At 39.3% G+C, this 15,665-nt stretch overlaps 2 protein-coding genes across 4 annotated transcripts in view; one reads left to right on the top strand and one right to left on the bottom strand.

The window, feature by feature from the left end:
• Positions 1-7,997, bottom strand: part of GFM2 (GTP dependent ribosome recycling factor mitochondrial 2) — a 64,342-nt gene extending 56,345 nt beyond the window's left edge. For all 3 annotated transcript variants that reach the window (XM_077759940.1, XM_077759941.1, XM_077759939.1), the window contains exon 1: positions 7,832-7,997. The gene's annotated coding sequence lies outside the window, so the exon portion shown is untranslated. The remainder of the gene's footprint in view (positions 1-7,831) is intronic.
• A 135-nt stretch (positions 7,998-8,132) lies between these two features.
• Positions 8,133-15,169, top strand: NSA2 (NSA2 ribosome biogenesis factor). The gene is made up of 6 exons (XM_077759938.1): positions 8,133-8,255; positions 9,745-9,932; positions 10,025-10,175; positions 11,543-11,722; positions 13,877-14,069; positions 14,929-15,169. The coding sequence occupies exons 1-6, from the start codon at positions 8,253-8,255 to the stop codon at positions 14,994-14,996; spliced, it is 783 nt and encodes a 260-aa protein (XP_077616064.1). The 5' UTR covers positions 8,133-8,252; the 3' UTR covers positions 14,997-15,169.
• The last annotated feature ends 496 nt before the right edge of the window (positions 15,170-15,665 follow it).

The following is a 15,665-nucleotide window of genomic DNA, read 5'->3' as shown; positions in this document are numbered from 1 at the left end:
CTGTTAAGAGGACCATCTGGTTCTTATCTTTTATTAATGTGATATATCACAGTGACTGATTCGTGGTTATTGAATCAGCCCTGCAGACCAGGAATAAATCCCACTGGATCATGGTGAATAATTCTTTTAATGTACTGTTAGATTTTTGCATCCATGTTCACCAGGGAAATTGGTCTGTACTTCTCCTTTTAAGTGGGGTCTTTGGTTTTGAAATCAAAGCAATGCTGGGGCGCCTGGGTGGCTTAGTCGGTTAAGCGTCCGACTTTCGCTTAGGTCATGATCTCGCGGTTCGTGGGTTCAAGCCCCGCGTCGGGCTCTGTGCTGACTGACAGCTCAGAGCCTGGAGCCTGTTTCAGAGTCTATGACTCCCTCTCTCTCTGACCCTCCTCTACTAATGCTGACTCTCTCCTAGAAATAAAAATAAAAAAAAACAAAAAAAAAACATTAAAAAAAACAAAAACAAAGCAATGCTAGCTCGCAGAATGAGTCTGGAAGTTTTCCTTCCATTTCTATTCTTTGGAACAGCTTCCAAAGAATAGGTGTTAACTCTTCTTTAAATGTTTGGTAGAATTCCCCCGGAAAGCCATCTGGCCCTGGACTCTTGTTTACTGGGAGATTTTTGATGTGTGATTCAATTTCTCTACTGGTTATGGGTCTGTTCAAATTTTCTATTTCTCCTTGTTTCAGTTTTGGTAATTTGTAAGTTTCTAGGAATTCATCCATTTCTTCCAGATTACTCAATTTGTTGGCATATAATTGTTCCTAATAGTCTCTCCCTATTGTTTGTTTCTGCAATGTTGGTTGTGGTCTCTCCTCTTTCATTCATGATTTTATTTATTTGGGTCCTTTCCTTTTNGTCCTAGTGTTTTGGGTTTTTTTATTTCAAGGTCATTGATTTCTTCTCTAATCTTTATTCTTTCCATTTTTTCTGCCGGCTTTGGGTTTTATTTGCTGTTATTTTTCCAGCTCTTTTAGGTGTAAGGTTAGGTTGTGTATGTGAGACCTTTCTTCCTTCTTTAGGAAGGCGTGGATTGCTATGTGCTTCCCTCTTATGACCGTCTTTGCTGCATTCCAGAGGTTTGGGGCTCATTTGCTTTCATTTTTAATTTCAGCCTGAGTAGATTTTATTTCTCTATTTCCTCAGAAAAGGATTCTTTCGTATCTTCTATGCTTTTTGCAACCCCAGCTAGTATACTTAACATGGTTCTAAATTCTAGTTCAGATATCTTACTTATATCTGTGATTATTAAGTACCTCACTATCATTTCTTCCTGTTCTTTCTTTTGTGGTGAATTCCTTCATTTTGTCATTCTGAATGAAGAAGCAAATTGATAATAATTAAAAATTTTAAAAATAAAAACAAAACAAAAAATCAAATGAAGGAAGCTAGATCCTAGGTGTGTTTCAGTCTGCTTGTTGAAAGAAGCCTGACAGAATACAGAATGGGAAAGAAAATAAAGGGAAGAAAGAATTTAAAAATTTTAAAAATTATATAATAAAATAGAATAAAATTAAGAATAAAATGTTTTTTAAATAAAAAAGCAAAAAAATAACAAATTTTTCTTTCTGTATCTATGAAAGAAAAAGAAAAACGAAAACAATTTAAGCAGAAACAGAAGCAAAGAAAATGAATAAATGAACCAGCAAACAGAATGAAACCCAAATGAAGTTACGTCCAGTTTCCTCTAGAAATCAAAGTATGAAGCCCTCTATGTTCCCTGCACTAAGCAGGTGGAGTGACTTGTGCTGATCTTCTGGGGGATGCACTTGATGAGCACAGCTGGGCGGGGATCTGTTCAGTGTGCAACGTGCAGGAGAGAAGTGGGAATGGCTTCACTCAGCCCCCTTTCCTCAGGACATGTCACAAGACATTCGCACTTTCACCGAACCACAATAAAGCACCCTCCTCTGTCTCAGGTCTCTGTCCGCTCCCTGCCTCTACCGTATCTGTGTGTAAACTGCCTGCCTTCCAGGTGCCACCTCCCTCCAGAGTTTTATCTCAGATGGGGTTGTGTTTCAAACCCCACACTTGGGAGACCCCTGCAGCATGGACCCGCACCAACTTTCTGGGGAAGGATCTCACTGAGCAATGGCTGGGTGCTGGCCTGTCCCAGAAAGCACTCATGCAATAGTGCAGCGGCAGAGTTTCAGAAATTATGGCAAACCACAACACACAGGTGGTGCCAGGTTTTATTGCACTCTGGCATCTTTGTCCCAATACCAGCAAATGTGCCTGCTCTCCAGAGTCTGCTGGCACCTTGGCCCAGGAAAAGCCATATGGCCTCTATCAAACGCACTCCAAGATGGGGAACCGCTTCTCCCATGTGGCATAGGGACCCCTCAGAATCCCACTGCCTGCTCCTGGGGATTCACCTGACTTCCTCACCAGAGCACCACCAGGCACTGAGCTCTGAAACTTCAGCCTCTGCTTTCCACTGGTAATAGAATCCTGGTGGTACTGAAACCCTCTCCCTTCTCTGTCAGTGGTTTTGGAGAACCGATTTCTTTGTTCAGTCCCCTTCAAGCGTTTTCACTCTTTCTCTTTCTCTCCAGCTACTTTCAGGGGGAATGCTTTTCTTGCACAATCCTGATGCACGACACTTTACCCTTTCATTTTTTCTGTCCTCTCTCCATGAAAACGACTTCCTACTCTCCACAGCTTTTCTTTCCCCCAGTTCACTTCTCCGCACTGCGTACCTGCCCAGTTTTGTGGCTCATGTTATGCAGATTGTTGTGCTAATAATCCTCAGATCAATTTCCTAGATGTCAAAATGGTTTGGTGCTGATCTACCTGCATTTCAAGCTCAGGGTCTCCATGCTGCTCTGTTATCTTAACTCCTCCCCTCCAAAACTAAGCAACTTTAGTGTAAAAATATTTACTGAATTGATGGGGCGCTTAGTTGGCTTAGTCGGTTAAGTGTCTCTTGGTTTCGGCCGAAGTCATGATCTCATGGTTTGTGAGTTTGAGCCCCACATCGGTCTCTGTGCGGACAGCATGGAGCCTGCGTGGGATTCTCTCTTTTCCTCTCTCTGCCCCTCCCCTGCTGGTGCTTTCTCTCTTTCTCTCAAAATAAAAAAACTTAAAAATATATATATATTTACTGAATTGAATATTCACTATGTTTCAAGTACACTATCAAAGCTATGACAAGTTCACAGAAGCATCTGACTCTGGGTGGGCAGAAGAGAGCAGGGAGACAGAGTGTGTGCCACATTATACAAGAAACCATGTTAAAACTTTTTTTTTTTCCCTCCAAAATCTGCTCCTGTGTCTTCCTACACACACATTTGCTAGCCCTCATTTAGGAAGTCACCAAATGCTTTTCATTTTATTTCCTAAATACATCTTGAATCCATTCCCTCTTCTTCATTTCCAGTACCAAAGGATGTCTGCAATATCATGCATGTTAGATCCATTCTAAACTAGAACAGATTTTAACACAACAAAAGACAAAAAACTCACTAACAGGGTTTGATTTCACACTGCACTAAGAAAGCCTGGTAGAGGATCTAAAGCCATCCACAATTTTCTGAAAAGACTATTAAAACACTCTTCCCTTTCTCAACCATCTATTATGTATGAGGATGGACTTTCTTCAGACAGTTCTACCAAAAATAAAAAACATACATATATAGTAACAAATACAGAAGGTAATATGAAATATCAGCTGTATTCTATTATGCACAACATTAAAGAGACTTGTAAAACTGTAAGACAACGTAAAACATTCCTCAAACTAAATTAGTTTTGCTTTGCAACATAATAGGTATTTCTCATAAAACTGTATTACTTACATTAACAATTAGTTGATTTACTATGTTTAAGTGAATTACTAAGATATTTTAAAGTCTTATTTTAATACCTAATGGTTGAATATGAATTATAACCCACATAAGCAAAACTCTTTGGAGTTTTGAATCATTTTTAAGAGTGTGAAGAGTTCCTCTAGCTAAAGTTTTAAAACTTATTCCAACACCCTGTTTCCCCAAGTGATTGACCATAATTATTTTAGGTTATAAGAAAAAAAACTATTTACCAATTAGAAAAACTAGCCAAGACAATCCATGTTGCAGATAGTGATGCTTAAGAAGTTAAAATAATTTGCTTTAAAATGTGAATTTAAGGAAAAATATTAAGTAATAACACAGGTGACATTCAGATTTGACCAGTCTCCAAAAGTAGTACTCCAATCACTGAAGTGAGGAATAATGCTTTAAAGCCATTCTTTTTTTTTTTTTTTTTTAATGGTTTTATTTGTTTCCAGGAGAGAGAGAGAGACAGTGTGAGCAGGGGAGGGTCAGAGAGAGGGGGAGTCACAGACCCCGAAACAGGCTCCAGGCTCTGAGCTGGCAGTCAGCACAGAGCCCGACGCGGGGCTCGAACCCACGAACCGCGAGATCATGACCTAAGCGAAAGTCGGACGCTTAACCGAGTAAGCCACCCAGGTGCCCCTAAAGCCATTCTTTACACGTATCATTCAAATAAACACTATCCTCTTGTCATTTCCCTACTCAAAATATTTAAAGGTTCTTAATACAACAAAATCTGTCCCCATCTACCTTCATGGCCTGTACTCTCCTATTCCCTACTCTATACCAGGGAGCTCTAGCCAAACTTCCCCCGGAACACCACGCTAGGACACCTCCGCACCTTGGTATGTAATGTTGTCACTGCCTGAAAACAGTCCTAGAATCCCCAAGGCCCCGTGCCTGGTAAACTTCGATTCAATCTTCAAGCCCCGGCTTGGAACCTTTTCCTAATTTCCTAGAACGTTTTAATACTACCTTCTTTACGTTTTCATAACACTCAGAACTTGTATTTACTCATGACATATAAAATATATATAAGCTATCTCCCTTACTGTGAGCTCTCCAAAAGGAGGGCTCTTCCACCAACACAATGCTGCACTTTTTGATCTATTAAGCTGATTAGAGCCCTCCAGTGATTTTCTTCTTCCCTGTGGATCAATCATCTTCAACAAAAATGGGTGCCTACTACTGGTGCTATAAAGTGAGTTATTCTATAAGGCCCAGACTGCCTTAGGCCTTGGAGAATAAAGAACTCACTCAATATTCTAACACCTGATGGTACAAGAGCAATAATGAGGGGAAAAAAAGTTATCCGTTCCACATTATTAGCAACAGGTTACACTACCAACAAACATAAAGAACCCATGGATTATTTTTTTTTAAATCAGTAGAGCGGTGCCTGAGTGGCTCAATTGGTTAAGCGTCCGACTTGGGCTCAGGTCATGATCTCACAGTTCGTGAGCTCTAGCCTGGCATCGAGCTCTGTGCTGACAGCTCAGAGCCTGGAGCCTGCTTCATATTCTGTGTCTCCCTCGCTCTCTGCCCCTCCCCCGCTCACACTATGTTGTCTCTCTCTCTCTCAAAAATAAACAAACATTAAAACAATTTTCTTTTTAAATCAGTAGAGTATCATGCTTATAAGGCTTAATATACAAAAACAGAAATCATGGACCACTAAAGAACAATCACAAAACACAGCAGTATGCAAGCAAATTGGAGATGATGTTGCCGAGAAGCAAGTATGAAAGGGGATCCTATAGTATCAAGTTAAAACGGTCTGTGTTTGCAGATGATATTTGTTACTGTACTTAGTAATTTCTCCTAAATTAGAAGCTTCATTTCAGATTTGTGCCATATCCAGTCTTTTTTAAGAAAAATATCAAGTATGAATTAAGCCAATATGTTTATTATTGATTAATGTCAAGCCCTACTACCATCTTTGCTTTTTCTCTTTATGTTGACTAGGTCATCTCATGCTATCAATCTAAACACTCGTTTTTACTACAAAATTTATTTCTGGCACAAGTTCTAAAACAGATTTAAAGTGATGTAAAATTTATCTAAATTTTAAAATCTGCTCTAGCCTTTAACTCCATTCAAGAAAAAAGTTTACCAAATTAACTTTTACTTGCTGAAGGAAAAAAAAAAGCTCAGGTAAAGATACTCCTAAATTTATGTCAGCCGGACTGAGAAAGCACTTCCCAATTCCCCTGTTCGTCTACATTTATTGGAGCAACACAAGGAGTTGGTTATTAGAAATATAGAAAATAAGTAACACATGATTCCCAACCTCAAGAAAAATGTTAGCTGTAAAAATTCCAGTCCATCTCCGGCATATCACAATAGTAAATATTTCATTTACGAGACTTTTTACAAAGGTCTGACTCCACCTGTTCTTCTTTAACGTAAATAAGCTTGACTTTTTAACCATACACAATCAACTTATAAAGCAGTTGTCACAACCTCCTGACATCTCACTTATAATCTCATCTGTATGAAGAGATTCTACCTAAAGTTTCATCCAGATCAGATGAATACATTTTTACGCTTCTAACTGACAACATGCAAAGAATAGATCTCTACTATATACTTTGGGTAGTTAAAAAGAAGTGATGATATCCATTTTGGCTACTACCAGGTATAAAGGAAATAAATTTTCCTGAAGAGTTTTGCTAACATTAATCTGCTTAAGCAACCATTTTTTGCCTGCAATCACAGCTAACAGGAAGAACAAATGGTAAACAACACAGCCAACCACTCTGCCTCCTCTATTTTACACAAATCAAAATGTGACAAGTACTGAACCTTTAAAACTTCATTTATTTTCTGTTCCTGATTCAGAAGGCAAAGAGTGTTTGAGAGGCTCTGGGAATCATAAATGAAAAAACACTGATGATCTCACAAGTTAAACCTACTACAAGTTTCCAGAAGCTGAAAGAACTACAACAGGAAACAATAAGGATAAATTTCACAATGTTAAGCAAAAGAAACCAACACTGAAGAGTTCATACTATATGATTCCAATTATGTAAAGTATAAAATGGGCAAAACTCATTCATTCTGCTACAAGTCAGGATAGTTCTTCTACTTGGGAGTGGCAGCGACTGGAAAGAGGGATGAGGAGGGCAGGTTAATATAATTTCTTGATTCAGGTGTGAATTAGAAGGTGTGTTCAGAGTGAAAACTCACCAAAGCATATATCTACCGCATGCATTTTTCTATGTTACACTCCAATAAAAGTACTTTAAAAACTTTTCATAAACTTCTAATTATAATAGAAACTTCAAGTGGACCCTTCCTTCCCTTGTGGTGTAGAGATCCTATTGGTTTAGAGGACTTGCCGGAGTCCCAAGTCTTCTGTGATCTTTGATATTTCACTTAAAATCTCTGAGCCTGTCTTTCCATCTATAACACTAGGGGATCAGTATGAGGATTAAGTTTCATTTATTCAACAAGAATTTACTGTTGTTGTGTCTACCACTGTCTTCTAAGTAAAGGGATTAAAATTAGTTAACAAAAGACATCCTTGGGCCATACTGTCTCTATCTTACTCAATGGATACAGACCATAAAAGGAGTAAGTAAAACACACAGCATCTCCTATGGTAACACGTGCTATAGAGAATTAAGCAAGACAGAGAAATTGGGAAGGAACCGTAAGCAAAGTCACTTAAGCAAGTGATTTTTAAACGACATTTAAGCAAAGAACTCAAGTAGGTATGCGAAGCAATACCTGGGGGAAGCGTATTCTAGAAAAAGAGATTACGTAATGTATTGCGCCTGAAAACACACAAATGTCAATTAGAATTAGGGTTTTAAAGAAAATAAATGACATTAGAAGATGCAGCCATGAAAACTGCCTCAAATCCAAGCACGGAGACTTCAGGGGAGGATGAAGGCCTTCGGGGGGCCCTTTCGTCCTCCTCTGAGGCTGGCTGTTGTATGCCACAAGGGGGCACGGTGCCCAGCGTGGAGCAGGGTCATTGGGACGCGGGAGTCGCACGGCGCGGTCCGGGACCCACCTGGCAGTGGGGCGCACACCGGAGGCCGGCTTCTTCTCGCTGGGTGCTGAGAGCCGCAGGTGCAGGCTGCGCCAAAGTCCGCAAAGGCCTCCCGTCACGACACACCACTTCGGCGAGCGCGCCGATACCTGCAGAAAGGCACTCAGAGCTTTCTCCCAACCTCCTCGGGCCGCCGCACTTCACCACTTCCGGCGGTGCACCGCCCAAATGCCGCCTGCCGGCAACGTCCGCCCTTCTAGCTACGCGTCAAACACCGCGGTTCGGAACTGATGTGTCGCGCTTTCTCCGGAGTCGGTCGTTTTGCAACTGTCTCTTTCCCGTCGCGGGTTGCGTGGAGTGAGCTCGCGGGTCTGTGAGACCCGAAAATTGAGAGCTTCTTCGCGCCCCGGCAGCTGCACCCGGCTGCCCTGCGGCCGTCACCATGGTGAGGAGGTAGTTTGGGGCGCTCGGATCGTAGGGCTTCAGAATTGATGGAGGGCTGGGGCCCTGGGGCGGGAGGTGAGGGGTGGTAGGCGGAAGGGAAGTAGTGCTGAAGGGAAGGGTGGCCTCGGTAGAGTGAAGAAAAAAAAAAAAGTTTGGGGGACACACAGTAGGGTATTTGCCAAAGCACAAGCTTTGGAGCAAGACTGGTTTCAGTCTCTGTCTCTTAAGTTCCCCGCTTCGCCACGTGTTGTGTGTGGTCAGTGCCGGAGCCTAGCGATAACTGTACTGTGGACAGATACTAATCCCGCTGCCACCTCGTTTTCTTGCTGAGGAACCAGAGCCGGGCTCACAGCACCGATGTGACTGCCACATCCGTCCTCCTCCTCCTGAGTGTTTAGTGTTTCTCTGCAGAGTGGTATCCCCACGTATCTTTCTCGTGGTTGCCTCACCGTGTGTGTGGTAGCAGTTGACAACACAGCACCTGGTACGCAGTACCTGGTCGGTGGTTATTCGGCATTATTCCCTGTGCTGGAGTTGACTGCGTCATTGTTTTATTTTTGCAGTCTTAAAATACAAATGGACTGTGGCCACATGTTGGGAAGTGGCCGTGTAAAATAAAACGGGCACTTAAAAAGCAAAAGGGGATCCGATGCGTTGCTGATAAAATGCAAAAAAGTACAGCCGGTTTTGAAAGCAGTTTGGCATATGACCACACAGATGTGCACGTGCTAATTCGCTAAAAACTGCAAACAACCCAAATAGCCACCAGCTGGTCAGTATATCCGTACATGGAATTCAAGGCAGTAACAAGGATTGAAGTACTGATAAATGTAACAACATGAGGGATTGTCAAAAGCCTTAAGGGAAAAGCTAGATGCAAAAGGTAACATACTATAAACGTAAAAGTTTCTGCGCTCTGCAAAAGGCAGAATTAGAGTAATACATAACATACAGATTGGAGGTGGAAAAAAGGATTGCCTTCAGACAAACACAAGGGAATTATCTGAGGTAACGGAAACACTCTTACTCTGATTGCGGTGGTTACAAAACTGTATAGTTTGTCACAACGTAAAACTGTCCACCTGCGCCTAAAAAGGGCACATTTCATTATGTAAATTGTATTTCAGTGAAACTTACAAACTTTTTAAATAAAAACTACGGATGATACTATTGAAAAACCAGATTACTGATGTTCAGAAAAAAAGAGATCCTGGAATCAGGTCATCTTTTTTGTGGTCCAGTGGATTTTGGACAGTTGCCTCCAACAGGAACTTTCCCTGAGATTATTACAGATGTGAATCCTGATGCCTGATAACATCCAGGATCAAAAAAAAATTTTTAACTCATGTCACTAGGCTTAACAGCACAAGTTTTTTAAGGAAGTGAACACCTGGATGACATAAGACCTTCTATACCTCATAGGGTGCTCATAGCGTTTTTTAACATAATTTTGTCAATTTTTAAAACTAATGTTTCTTGCATTGTTATAGCCACAAAACGAATATATTGAGTTACACCGGAAGCGCTATGGCTATCGTTTGGATTACCACGAGAAAAAGAGAAAGAAGGAAGGCCGAGAGGCTCATGAACGTTCAAAGAAAGCAAAAAAGATGATCGGTCTGAAAGCTAAGCTCTACCATAAACAGCGCCATGCTGAGAAAATACAAATGAAAAAGACGTAAGTGATTATTTCTTTGTTGTAATGAGTTAACATCTTTTTAGTGATAGTTTTTAAAACTGACAGTCTTGAATCTTCTTCCTTCTTGATAGTATCAAGATGCATGAAAAGAGAAACACGAAGCAAAAGAATGATGAAAAGACTCCACAAGGAGCAGTACCTGCATATCTCCTGGACAGGGAGGGACAGTCCCGAGCTAAAGTACTTTCCAATATGATTAAACAAAAACGAAAAGAGAAAGCAGTAAGTAATAAAAATTGAAGTATTTCTTTTTTTGTTCAGGAGAGGATTACTTATTTTTAATCTTGGGTTTTTTTCCTTCAGTTTAATTGGAAACATGAAGTCCAGCTACTATTCCCATTATTTAGATATCAAAGTCTTTGTAAATTTCAGTTTGTATTAAGTAGTAAAATACTTTCTCATCACCAGAACATGTTAGCGTTTAACAGCTTTTTAAAAATTTATTAGAATGCCACACATCCTTAGGGTAAAAAACGTGCTTAAAAAGTTAGTACATCTCAAATTCAGTATTTTAACAGCTTCTTATATTTGACACCTCCTAGTGTTATGCTCTTGTGGAGAAAGATACAACTGTTGTTTTGGCTGCCCTGCTGTGCTAAAATTTGTTCAAAGGTAGAATAGTGGAAAACCCTGAAGCTGATTTGACTTAAATAAAAATTCAGCATTTTAAAAAATATTACTGGATTGCACTTGTGTCAAATTAGGTTAAATTCTGCTAAAAAAAAAAAAAAGGGGGGGAAGGTATCAGTGCTGTTTTTAAACACCTGTGGATAAATTGACAGAAATCTAGGTAGCAAAAGAGTATGTGGTATCTATATTTAAAGAATTTTCAGTCTCCAAATTTGATTTTAAAAACCACACTGCTGGGTTTTTTTGGTGTTGTAAGTCAAATCTTTTTAAAACTATTACTTATTTTTTTAATGTTTATTTATTTATTTTGACAGACAACAGGAGAGGGGAACAGAGAATTCCAAGCATGGCTCCTCACTGTCAGCACAGAGCCTGATGTGGGGCTTGATCTCTCAAACTGTGAGATCATGACCTAAGCCAAAACCAGGAGTCAGACATTTGACCTATGGAGCCACCCAGGTGTCCCCTAAGTCAGATTCTTTATACTGCCTTTCAGTGCATCAGTTTTTTCAAATAATTTGCATTCTAGGGAGGTTCAATGTATGTGGTGATGATTTTGACTTACTAGCAATGTAATCTAAAAGTCCACTTGAGGTAAAAACACCGAGCTAGAGTAAGAGGTGGAGACAGTCTTCCAGTTTTATACTATTAACTATTTAGTAGTAAGCACATAAACTGTTTTGAGAAGTCATTGATTTATTACAGGTGGCATTTTTCATCCATAACGAGGCATTCAGACTTTTAGCTTAAGCAGACTATTTTAATGTGTTCATAAAATATGAAACTTAATTAGTTCCAATTAATTTGGGGCTTGTGAGGAGACAGTACAGACCTCTAGAAACAGCTGAACCAAAATCTTGTTGGTTTAGGAAAAAAAATTAATCCACTACTTTGAACAACTATTTAATTTTTCTCATTGCCTTATACTAGCATAAATTTTAATGATGATCTGTTTTTAGGGAAAATGGGAAGTCCCTTTGCCCAAAGTTCGTGCCCAGGGAGAAACAGAAGTATTAAAAGTTATTCCAACAGGAAAGAGAAAGAAGAAAGCATGGAAGAGAATGGTTACTAAAGTCTGCTTTGTTGGAGATGGCTTTACTCGAAAACCACCTAAATATGAAAGATTCATTAGGCCAATGGTAAGTCCCTTGCAAGAGTGGGATGGATTAAATATTGGTTGCAGTGTTGTAGAATTTCTGAAATCCCTAAAATTGATATGAAGAGACTGAAAGACATTCTTTAGGCTATTTTTTGGTATTTTTAAGTTATTGAGAGGGATGGCTTAGAGGTTTTTTCCTCTACTGTCAAGAATCCGGTCTTCAGCTTCATGAGAAACAGGAAATGATCAGTAGTTTTGATTATAAACAGTGTCAGTAGATCCTGATTTTTAAATATATGGCATATTAGAATCTTCATTTTCCACATGAAGTCATTTCACTCATTCAAGTAATCTCTATACCTGACTCTTAGCATCTTTGAGAAGTTAGGAAAGTTGAGTAGGAATGTTTTTTTCAAGAAGCAATTTCTACTTCTTAAGGAAATTGTCTTTAATGCTTTATGTAATCTTTGAAAAAAGAATTCAGTATGAAAGTGGAACTGTAATTTCAGTTGACAACACCAGTGGTCAAAACCAGTCTCATCCCCTTTCCCAGATGTAATTGAACATATGGTTGACCCTTGAACAACTCAGGTTAGGGGTGCCCACCACCTGCACAGCCGAAAATCCACATAAACTTTGGACTCCCCAGAAACTAAATTACATAGTCTACTGTTGCCTGGAAGCCTTAATGATGGCGTAAACTGTCAATTAACACATATTTTGTATGTTAATTGTATCATATATCGTATTCTTAAAGCTGGAGAAAAAGGGGCACCTGGGTGGCTCAGTCAGTTATGCATCTGACTCTTGATCACACTTCAGGTCTTGATCTCAGGGGTCATGAGTTCAAGCCCCATATTGGGCTCTGTGCTAGGCGAAAAGCCTATTTGAAAAACAACAAAACCTAGAGACAAAAAGGTAAGAAAATCATTACGAGAAATAAATCTTGAAAAAAAATCTTTATGTAAGTGGACCTATGCAGTTCAAACCTGTTTTTAGGGATCACTTGTATATTTTCACAAAATCCCTTTAAACACACTCAATTATTCTCCTCATTGGATATCTAACCTGCTTAGAAAAACAATCAGAAGAAGGTTGGCAGTGTTCCCCTATTTCTCACCCTGAATAATTTTTAATGGGTTAAAATGCGGTCAGTCTGCTTCTGTATTTAAAGTTCTGTTGGAACACAGCTGTGCCCTTTCATTTACTTACTGTCTATGGCTGTGTTTTCCTGCAGACTCAGAGTCATTGCAGGAGAGACCGTATGGCCTGCAAAACCTAAAACGTTCACTATCTCTTTACAAAAACCGTCACCCGTCCCTCGATTGTATCATGGATGCCTCGTTTTGATTTCATATTCATAATCTTTTAATAACTTGATCATTTCTGTAGGGAGAGAATATACTAGTCATGTTGTTCTAGGCTTTCTGTAGCTTGACAGATAAGTCTCTTGTGCATTAGTCAGAGGGCATTCTCAACTGTGTGAGTGTATTACAAGCTTCATTAATGAGTCCATTAATAAGAACTTGATGTAGTATCATTATCTCTTACCCCCATACGTGCAAAAAGCAAATTTAAAAGACTACAGAGTATTGTGGCTTCTCTAGCACTTCACCCCAAAAGGCCATATCTAGGTGACCAAGTGACGATGTCTGGGGTTCTCCAGTCTTAGACCAGTATTACCATCAACGAAAAGCTGACAGTCCAGCCCCCTTTTTCATCATGTGAAACAGTTTAAGTTATATACAGACTTCGAATTAGGATACTCAAGTTTAATTCTGTCAACATGCCATTTAACTTAGGAACAAGTCATTTCACCTGCCAATCCTTATTTAATTAAAAAATGGGGGGAGTTGTAACATTATAATGCTTAAATGAGCTATTTGTACACTTCAGCATAGTGCCTGGAATGTAACAAGTCCTCAGTAAGTGTAGATAACTACAGAGGAAAATGGGAGTATGATGCTAGGTAAAGCTCCATGGCACAAACTTCAGGAGCACGTGTTTTTCCTCCCATGTATTTATCAGGTTTGTAGTCTTAGAATTTATAAATATTTAATTTGATGCCTTAAGATTTGACATTTTGAATCCATGGGGTCTTTCGTTCGGGAAGACCGCTGGAAAAGCAAAACAGATGATTGCTCATCATTGTTAACATTTTAGACTCTTAATGTTTTTCTGTTTGACTTACTAGGGCTTACGTTTCAAAAAGGCCCACGTAACACATCCTGAATTGAAAGCCACCTTTTGCCTGCCAATACTTGGTGTAAAAAAGAATCCCTCGTCCCCACTATATACATCTTTGGGTGTTATTACCAAAGGTACTGTCATTGAGGTGAACGTGAGTGAGTTGGGCCTTGTGACACAAGGAGGCAAGGTTATTTGGGGTAAGTAAACTTATCACTGTGGGGCTGCTATTACAACCCTAAAATCGAAATGGTCAGGTTGGTAGAAAATATATAGCAAATTTTAATGCAGAAGAGCTGGGTAAGTTAAAATAATGTGAATCAGACCGAAACCTTTATGAAGAATACTTTTTGTAGACAAAGTAGTTCTGAATGGGATTCTTTTTAGTTTGGATTATCACTATCAGTTATATAAAGTGTACTAAATTTTTAGATTCAGGGCTGTTTTAAGAGAAATTATTAAGGAAGCAGATGGAAAGTTACAATTCTAAGTAAAATATTGAAAGAAAATACAATAAATTGACCAGGAGCGAGGGAAGGGAGACATACATCAAACACATAGCCACACTATTTCAATAATAATTAAAAACAGAAAGGTGTCATGCCTCATTTTCTTAGTTTTCTGCTTTTAGTGCCCAGGTATTTAAGCTGTAATGTTCTTCAAAATGGAAGAATACACTCTAGCTTCTTGACTGAGTTTTGAGATGAGTCATTAACTCATACTTCATATTGGCTGACATCAGTTTTAAAACAGATTAATTTGAAACTTCATGAAAAGTTACTGCATTTTCTAGTAAGAAAAGTATGTGGAAAAGCAACAATGCTCAGGCACATCCACAAGGCTTGTTAATACAATGTACTAACAAAACGGAGCTGACCACCATGTGTAAAAATAGTATATAAAAACTGTCTCTACAACTTGTTTGAGTGACTTTGTAAAATCTCATTGATCCTACTATCATTTATTTTCTTTCTTAAAAGTGGCCATTAGAAATATTTTGGGCAAAGTTAATTTTTATAAACTAAATCTCTCCTTTTCCCCCATGTTGTTTTCTTCTAGGAAAATATGCCCAGGTTACCAACAATCCTGAAAACGATGGGTGCATAAATGCGGTCTTGCTGGTTTGACAGCAGTTTCAGACAAGTAACTCCTTACAGTTACCGAAGACTACTCACCAGTTAGGAAGACACCATTACTCTGGTGGTTTCCGAATACCGCCAAACAGCCTTACATGTCTGCAGCCATCAAGAGAACTATTTATTCTATTGTAGAAAACATTAAAAGAGACCAGGTTTACAAATTGTTCCTTATTTTTTTGTCTGTTTGGGATTTAGATGTTCATACATCCGAATAATTTTTTAAAAAGCAGTTTTAAGGGAGCATGGGGTCACTTAGTCGGTTAAGTGTCAGACTCTTGGTTTCAGCTCAGGTCATGATCTCACAGTGAGTTTGAGCCCACTTCATCAGGCTCTGTGCTGACAGTGTGGAGTCTGCCCGGGATCCTGTGTCTCTCTCTGCCTGCCTGCCTGCCTGAGATCCTGTGTCTCTCTCTCTCTCTGCCTGCCTATCTGCCTCCCTCTCTCTCTCATAATAAATTTTAAAAAAAGATTTAAAAATTTATTTTTAAAAGCAATTACATAAGTATCTTAGTCTATACCTGGGTTAAGAAGTGGATACTCAGCAATGTAGTTCTTTTGTTACTGTAAAAATCAGTATAGTTGAAAACACGATATTTATCACAAAAGTTACTGCACACTTAAAATTAGAGCCTAGGCTAGGAAACTGTCATTTCTGAG

The sequence above is a fragment of the Crocuta crocuta genome, unplaced genomic scaffold, assembly GCF_008692635.1.
Source record: "Crocuta crocuta isolate KB4526 unplaced genomic scaffold, BGI_CrCroc_1.0 scaffold162, whole genome shotgun sequence".
In the NCBI taxonomy this organism is placed as follows: Eukaryota; Metazoa; Chordata; class Mammalia; order Carnivora; family Hyaenidae; genus Crocuta; species Crocuta crocuta.
Note: the sequence above shows the minus strand (reverse complement) of the source record. Positions and strands in the feature narration are given on the sequence as shown.

Bases quoted from the DNA above. Each gene is read 5' to 3' on its own strand.
- NSA2 (XM_077759938.1), top strand. The intron at 11,723-13,876 runs GTAAGTCCCTTG...TTGACTTACTAG, and splicing joins AAAGATTCATTAGGCCAATG to GGCTTACGTTTCAAAAAGGC. The intron at 14,070-14,928 runs GTAAGTAAACTT...GTTTTCTTCTAG, and splicing joins AGGAGGCAAGGTTATTTGGG to GAAAATATGCCCAGGTTACC.